Source organism: Kryptolebias marmoratus, linkage group LG7, assembly GCF_001649575.2.
Source record: "Kryptolebias marmoratus isolate JLee-2015 linkage group LG7, ASM164957v2, whole genome shotgun sequence".
NCBI classification, from domain to species: Eukaryota; Metazoa; Chordata; class Actinopteri; order Cyprinodontiformes; family Rivulidae; genus Kryptolebias; species Kryptolebias marmoratus.
Genome location: NC_051436.1, coordinates 1430578 through 1438912, shown reverse-complemented (window position 1 = coordinate 1438912; position 8335 = coordinate 1430578). Strand labels below are relative to the sequence as shown.

Genomic DNA, 8335 nt, shown 5'->3' with positions numbered 1-8335 from the left:
GGTGCCTGTGGTCATCGGGGCCTCGGGGCAGTCACCCCCAAACTGGAGCAGTGGCTACAACAGATCCCAGGAACAACATCAGACATCTCAGTCCAGAAATGTGCAGTTCTAGGCACAGCCAAGATACTGCGAAGAACCCTCAAGCTCCCAGGCCTCTGGTAGAGGACCCGAGCTCAGAGGATGAAACAAAGACCACCCGCGGAGGGTGAGAAGGAAATATATATAAAACATAAGTGTGCCCTCTGAAGGTCTGTTAGAAGTAAACAAACAATCCCTCCTGGCACCAGTAAGCTGGTATACATCACAGCAACAGTGATCCTTGAAATGATTGGCTGTAAGTTGAAGACCACAACCCATAAAGAGCCATAAAGGAGGAGACTCTATGGTGCTCCGGACTAATGTCCAGTTGGTTGGCCATGACTTGTTTGCTAATCTGTATCTGGAAGTCTCACAGTATCTTAGCCCTGCCGTTCTCCACCACCCTTGGTGGAGTTTCCCACTTTGACTGCGGGACCTCCAGTCCATACGCAGCACATATGTTCTTGGATAGATGTGGGTCCTATCTGGTGTAGTAGGACCCACATCTATCCTGGCTTCTCTTGCTCTTGTGCTAGATAGTCAGATTTGGACATTCAGGGCTGCAGTTTTGGATGTTTTTGGTTTAAAGGAAAACTCCTGTGCAGGTGTCAAAATACAATTCTAGTGTTGTAAAATGTGTTTAAACTATATGAGAACGGGTTTGAAGAAGCTTGTGACATTTCTGTGGTTACTTTTTAGGAAAAGTTTGACTCAGAAATGTTTTGAACATGTTAAAAATTCAAGCAACAGGGCTGTGTGAGCCTCTGCCCCTCATAGGAGGAAACTTAGAACCTCTGTGAAGGTTTAGACACATCATAGGGGGTTTCTTCCAGATGTATTCTAGGATCTTAGTAATTTCATCCTGTACAGTGGATCTAGTCCTCTGCCTCTCTCCTTTAGCTCAGTGTACAATTTCAGTCTCATATTTAAGACAAGGTATATGCTCACTTGGAAGGTAATGAAAAAATATATACAAAAGCTGAAGAGGAAGATGAATATTCTTAAACAAATATTACTGAGCTGGAATAAAACCCATGTTCATGTCATAAGATACAGGCACAGCAAATGAAATATAATATACCATAGATTAGTTTGATATGGTCATAATATATGTTTGTTTTATGTGTGTGTGTTTCTGATATCAATGTCCAAGTTCCTGGTTTGGTGCTGGGGAGGAACAGTATATAAGAGCTGGTCTTCGAATTGTCCAGTATCTCCACACAGGAAAGCTGAGGCTACAGTCTGAAGCCGAACTGAAGCAAAGAAGGTAATCCTGCTGTTGGTTTCATCTCTTTTCCTTTACTAAACAGAGAATCACTCAATCCCTGATGGTAATATCTTTTCACCTGTTTATGTTTATTGAAGGTGATTATTGTCTTCGATCTTCATCATTTCCACCATGAAAATACTGAGTCTTCTGGTACTTCTTTGTGCCTTCTTGGTTCTGACCCAAACTGCTGGTGAGTTTATTTATATGTACATAAACATCTTGATTGTGATGTTTTCTATTCTGAGCATTAGAAAACACCGATGCAACTCTTTTTGTTGTCTTGGACTGACACAAACTTAAATGATAAAGTAAATTTAACACTAAAATTTGTCAAACTACTGAATAAGAATCTATGAGGTTTCTACAACAGATTTATTAAAACACATTTTGTCATGACATTATGATTTATACAAAGACAAACTCAAATTAATACCTTACAACTTTTCCAGAACTTGGTAAAGCAGAAGCTGGTCCAGGAGAAGGTAAGTTGGGATAAAACACTCAACAGTAAAACAATCTCTGTGAACAATGAAAGTTCAAAATGATAAGTAATTGTGCATTTATTTCAGAACAAGCTGAAGCAGAAGCAATAGGTTAGTGCATCTTTCCCACATTTTATCTGAAATTAATTCAGTCACAATGTTCTCTGGTAGACACATGCACAAGGAAGAATTCTTTTCTAAATAAATGTTACGGTTTATTCACTTTTTCTTGTATTTTCTCCAGAAGAGAGCCATGTGGCCAAGAGAGCAGTGTACTGCCCCAGTGGTTGGGCAAAATATGGATCTCGGTGTTACTACTACGTTTCAGCGAGTTACACCTGGGCTCAAGCTGAGGTAAACAGGAACAATCTTTTTTTTTTCACTCAAACATACCTGCAGACTGCAATCAGAGGTCTAAAGTATGATGCAGTCTGGTTTACAACACAGTAGACCAGAGCTTCTCTAACTTTTTATACAAGTAATACCTCAGAACTTACTAGGCTCTCTGAGTAGCACCATTATAACATGACTTTGCTTTCATCATTTAAGTAGCCACTAGCACCTGTTCCTGGTTCACTGACATACACTTCAGTCTCTACACAAGCTTTTGAAATATTTTACACTGTGCTTCCATTTACAGGAGTTTCCTTCTGGAACCATGATTGTAATATGTTTGAACCACTCATCCTTTAGGCTATCTATGCTTATTAATTTGCCATCACAGTTCAGCTGATGATTGGGTCATTGGTTTATCTAACTTGTAAGCAGTCAACACCAAATTTTGTTCTGTGTACCACAACAGGAAGCTCATGTGCCACCAATGGTACATGTGGCACAGTTAGACTGCAGGTTTAACAGTATTTCTGGAGAATAACATTTTAAATATTCAAAAGACATTCAAGCTTCTCTGCATCTAACAGATCCAGATCCTCTATGATGGACGCCAAGGCTCTCAACCAGAAAAAGGTGGAATGTCCCCTCTGGTTGGGGAGCGAGGGTCTGTTTCAAGCAGAGACTCTTGTTTACAAAGGATGGTGCGATGAAGCACAGCTTGGGTTGACAGATCAGGGCCTCATCTGCAGTAATATGGGTGCTGCTTTGGTCTGTCATGGTGAATGACAAGCTGAGCTAAAAGGCAAAGCTCTCAGTTTACTAGTCTGTCTCCATTCCAACTCTCATCTATGGTCTTGAGGTGTAGATCCTGACTAACCAAACAAGATTCTGGATACCAGAGGCTGAAAAGAGCTTCCTCCATAGGGAAGGAGTTCCGGGTCTCTGCTTGAAACAAAGACCCACACACCTCAACCTCCAGAGGGAAGCATCCAGGAAGCCTCCCTCTGGAGGTTTTCGGGCATGCCTCACTGGGAGGAGACCCTGGGGTAAACCCGGAACTCACTAGAGGGATTATGTATCCCTTCTGGTCTGGGAACACCTTGGGATCCCCCAGGAGGAGATGGAGAGGATGTTTGGGTTTCTTTCTGGATCCTGTTACCTCCACAACACGACTAAGGATAAACAGAAGTAAAAATATTAATATAAATCTTTTTTTATCATCATTGCAGAACTACTGTGTGTCCCAGGGTGGAAACCTTGCTTCTGTGCACAGTGCAGGCGAGTACAGCTGGCTCCAAAGTTACATACTAAGCAGGACCAGAGGATATCCAATGACCTGGATTGGAGGCTCTGACAGTGAACAGGTATGTACGACATAACAGAAGCATTCTAACACTTTTATTTAAATGTTTATTATTACTGTTAAAAGAATACAACAAAAGCATATTTCGAAAAACTTACACATGTCTAAAACCTGCACAACAAATCTGATTTTAAAAAAGGAGTGCGTTTCTTTCCCTTAAATGTACCACATAAGATTTTAAAACACAAACAGCTGGACTTCTATTCTGTAGCTACGTGTCACTTCTCTTCCAAGGAGTTTATCAACTCAAAAGGCAGAGTGTGGAGTTCAGGCTTTTCTGGACTGACCGTGTTCTGGATGACATGGTCACGTTATAAAAGTAGTAAAGTTTAGCCATTTATTAAACCTGCTTAGAAAAGCGATTGTTTTCCTGTTTGTGCTATTTTAACCTTTCATATATCAAAACATTCAAGACGATAGGTAATAATGTAATAGTTGGCTATTAGCTTTTAGTTAATTACTTTTAGCTTTCCTTTCCTTTTTCAGCTGCAGTTTTGCTGCTTTTTGTTATTGTTTGCTGATTTCAGCTTTTATCTATGATTTTACTACATTTCATTTTTAGCTATTGCCCTGCTGCTATTAGCTTTTAGCTACTGTTTTCAAATTTCTGCTACGATTTCACTATTTTTATCTATCATTCTGCAACTTTTTGTGCTTAGGAACAATTTTACTACTGTTAGTTCTTAGGTATGGTTTTACTTCATTTAGCTACTGTTTTGCACATTTTAGCTATTAACTACAGTTTTGCTGATTTTGGTTTTGTTCTGCTTGTTTAAACTTTAACACTTCAGCTTTAGCTTCTTTGATAAACTTCAGCACTTCCTTTCGTTAGATTTTTTTCTCAAGTCAAGTCAAATTTATTTATAAAACACTTTTCAGCAACGAGGCAGGTCAAAGTGCTTCTCTAATTTCTGGTATCTCTGCTCATAATTTGTTGTTTTTCCAGGAGCAGTACTGGTTCTGGAGTGACGGATCGCGCCTCAGTTATAGGAACTTTTGCGCAGGAATGCCCAGGAGCAACACCGGTCTGAACTGCATTGTGATGAATGCTTCAGGTAATTTTATCAACAGAAAAACAAGTTGATAGTCATACACAGAGCAAATAGGTAGAAAGTTTCAATCTTTGTCTTCATTCGGCTGAAAATGACGCTGGTGTTTTGTGTTTTTGATGCTGCAGGCTGCAGATGCTGGTTTGACTATCCGTGCAGCTATCGCTACCCATTTGTCTGCGTCAGGAAGTGAACACGGGAATGGAAGAATCAAAAGCACCAAAACGTCAATCAGTCTCTTTTCTTTCTTTCTGCTGTAACTAAAGGAGTGAAGCGATAAGATTTAAAACAGGAGCTGGATCGTCTCAGAGTTCTGCGACTTGGTCGAACGGGTTTTAGAAGGAATGCTTTCAGCACAACTTAACTGTACTTTCTATTCTACAAAATTAAACTTCTTCAGCATTGAAAAAATCTGGTTTGTTACTTTTTTATTATCTTAGGAAGTTTTGACACATTTTCCTTGTCACGACAGGTTTATTTGACATCTTAGGGATCTCCACAGTTGACAATAAATATATCGCCTGCTGCAGATAAATGGGCAATAATGTTTTTGCCTGTGACTGCATATTTATGTGTTTGTCTGTTAGCAAAACATCTCATGAAACAATGAACAAATTTTAATGAAGCTAGAAAGTAATCAGCAGATGTTAATCTAAAACTGAACACCTTTTGGAGTCAAACCAATTTAGATGGCTACTACAGCTTCACTAGTTGTGAGTGACTCCATGTGTCACTCCATTTGTCTCCATGTGTCCCTGTGATGGACTGGAGACCTGTCCAGGTGTCCCCAGCCTCACACAGTCACGGCCGGAGATAGGCAACAGCTCCCTGCAGCCCGAAAAAGAAAAATGGGTTAAGAAAATGGATCAGCCGAGAAGATGGCTGAAAATTTTCATCTCTTCAAAGTCAGGCTTGAGAATCGCTGGTATAACTCAACCTCAAACACACGATAAAACTCCTTTACCCTCATGGAAGTGATATTATAAGAACAGAAAACCAGTTTATAATGCCAGGGATAAAAAGAATGAGAACGGATCCATTGTTTCAATAATCAAGAAAACTTTTATTGTCATTTCAACCACTTGAGGGCAGAACAGTACAAGAGAAATGTGACCGTGGGGCTCGATACAAGACGATTCAGACAATACATCATTTCAGGAAGAGACAAGACCACAGGTCTGTATTTAAACATAGATGTGTATCACATTGCCTGCTGTTGTATTGACTCCTGTTAATTCAGTTTGAAAATTACAAAAATACAATCTAGACTCTAGATTTTATTAAAATACTGAAATTATTCATAATCACGTACAATACAAGACAAAAAATGCAATAAACAGGTAAACACAAACACCATCAGACATTCTCCAGTGTTTGTGTTTTGAACAGGCTCGTCACTAACAGAAGGAGTTTTTCTTGCTGCACACATAATGGCGGTGGGAACTACACCACAGGTCATCCCAACAATTGGACCCTGTAATAAACAAGAACAGAAACCAGTGAAATATCTCATCAACCAAACCCTGAAACTGTTGACATGCTAAACAACTGAAATCATTCCACACTTGTGTCAAACACTGGTTTTATGTACCTCCATGATTCATTTGCAAACAGTGCTGGTTGCCTCCTCCATTAACGGGCTCTCCAGGACACCAGGCGGAGTAGTGAAATGGGGTTCCATCACTCCACAACCAGATACCTTCCTGGAATACAGAATTTAACTGATTATACACTTCATTCAACATTTCTCTAAATACCTAGACAACAGTTTGCACTGAAACCAATAAAATACCTCTTGTGCATCAGAGCCTCCGAGCCAAGCTTCTTTAAAATCATAACTTGTAGAATAAATCAGGTTCTGAACAAAATGGTACTCCTCGAAGCTGTGGACTGATGCAAGGCTTGCCTGCATGGAGACGCAGTTTCTCTGCAGCAGAGACAAACACAGAGTTCATCAGCCAGAGGACTCCAGTAACAAGATTACCAGATAAAAAAAAGTGTGCAAGAAAAACTTCAAAGCTACCTGAGCGTTAGCCCAACTTATGGAGATGGGAAAGTAGCGGAAGCAGCGACCGTTGAACTCCCACCAACCATAAGAACAAGATCCCCTCCTGATCAGGTCATTCGTGGCTGACAACAGAAAAACAAGCACAACTTTAGTCATTTTACCTCATTATCATTCCTATTGTACGATATGAACTACTTAAATTGAGCATAGGGACAGATGGGAGTTATAATCTTTCTTTAGATGCGAAGATGGAAAATTCTGAATCGATTTTCCATTTTTAGTTTGCAGCTGTTTTCTCAACCAAACAACGTCTGTATGTGTGCTGAGAATATCAGCTAAAGACAGAGAGCTGTTTTATGGGCCTGAAAAATAATAAAAATCACACATTTAAACAGGCTTTAGTCCAGCTTTGAGAAAGATTTCTGCCTCTTTCTCAGTACTCTGTGCTCCATGACTGATGTCTGATAAGGTACTAACTATTGATGACTATTAGACAGAACCTCCCTTTAAGTTGTTGCTGTGTGGTTCTGTTTATCTGAGGACAGTTATCATAGCTGCAGTAGATAAAACATGTTGCTGTAGGTTTTCACATCATCCTCTATCCTCTTTCTTCCTCGTTTTGATGTTTGGTTTGAACTTCAGCAAGTGGTCTTCAGCTCGTCTTCATCTCTGAAGGCACTGAGTTGCTGCAGTGGGATTGGCTGATTAGCTGTTTGTGTTAACAAGCAGCTAACAGGTAGACATAAGAAAGTTTAAAGATTTTTAAAAAGGTTACCATTTAGAACATTTTCCTCAGTTCCAAGTTCATCACCTGCATCCAGAAAAACAGGAAGAGATCAAAGAAAAGATATTTCAGCGTCAGTTTGGTTTACAAAAACAGTTTTTTAAAAACTCATTAAATAATATATACTAACCTGCAGGATGGGTCCAGTTCAGAGCTTCTGCTTCAGGAAGAACTGCAGTTTGACACAAATCATTTTTTAAAATCTTGTATTATTTATGTACTTTAGTAACTGTATTCATGCCTTTCTTGTTACAAACAAACAAATTATAAATATAAATAAAAATGAACTCACCTTTTAGATCAGTTTCTTCCTTCACAGGTTCATCTTCATTGTCTGGAAAAGCTTCCATTGAATATATTTAATTAACACCATTGAATGTGTTTTAAAACAACACATCATGTTCAAATATAACATTTATTAGAAGCAACTCTCATAAGATTTAAACACTAAGGCAGGTGTGCAGATATCTAATTAGATTTGATTAATTAATGTATCAAAACAAGTGATCCCTCACTTATAGTTTTACTGGTTCTTCAGTATCAAATGAATAATAATAATAATAATAATAATAATAATAATAATAATAATAATAATAATAATAATAATAGTCCATGTAGCTCTGAGATGCTGAGGATACAACACTCTACAATCAGAAAGCAAATCCACACACAGTACTCACCAGCAGCTTGACTCAAAGCCAAGAAGGCACAAAGAAATAACGGCAGAGTGAGGATCTTCATGGTGGAGATGATGCAGACTGCAGACAATCAGACAATAATCACCTGGAATATAAAAGTTAATACATAAATAAAAAAGGACAAACAGTCAGGCTAGAAACTTAACAACCAGAAAACCAACAATGGTTGAAGTTTGGAACAGAGTTTTAACCAAACCAGCAGCAGGATTTACCTTCTGTTCTTTATTTCTGTAGCTTCAGCTTTCCTGTGTGGAGGTTCTGGACCAGTCA

At 39.0% G+C, this 8335-nt stretch overlaps 2 protein-coding genes across 3 annotated transcripts in view; one reads left to right on the top strand and one right to left on the bottom strand.

Annotated features, from left to right (window-relative positions):
- LOC108246213 (ladderlectin) overlaps positions 1-4986 on the top strand; it is a 19737-nt gene extending 14751 nt beyond the window's left edge. Inside the window, exons 2-9 of one of the 2 annotated variants that reach the window (XM_017433631.3) lie at positions 1232-1345; positions 1444-1538; positions 1798-1830; positions 1918-1941; positions 2078-2184; positions 3393-3527; positions 4473-4581; positions 4704-4986. In XM_017433631.3, the coding sequence (XP_017289120.1) occupies positions 1478-1538; positions 1798-1830; positions 1918-1941; positions 2078-2184; positions 3393-3527; positions 4473-4581; positions 4704-4768 (534 nt within the window). In that variant the 5' untranslated portion in view covers positions 1232-1345; positions 1444-1477 and the 3' untranslated portion in view covers positions 4769-4986. Of the gene's footprint in view, positions 1-1215; positions 1346-1443; positions 1539-1797; positions 1831-1917; positions 1942-2074; positions 2185-3392; positions 3528-4472; positions 4582-4703 lie in introns of those variants that run through there. The other variant, XM_017433630.3, reaches the window with a different exon arrangement.
- Positions 4987-5630: 644 nt separating this feature from the next.
- LOC108246205 (ladderlectin) lies at positions 5631-8335 on the bottom strand. Its single transcript, XM_037976509.1, has 8 exons — positions 8278-8335; positions 8048-8150; positions 7660-7710; positions 7498-7539; positions 6599-6705; positions 6368-6502; positions 6167-6278; positions 5631-6049 (listed from the first exon to the last, which is right to left on the bottom strand). The coding sequence occupies exons 2-8, from the start codon at positions 8106-8108 to the stop codon at positions 5973-5975; spliced, it is 585 nt and encodes a 194-aa protein (XP_037832437.1). The 5' UTR covers positions 8109-8150; positions 8278-8335; the 3' UTR covers positions 5631-5972.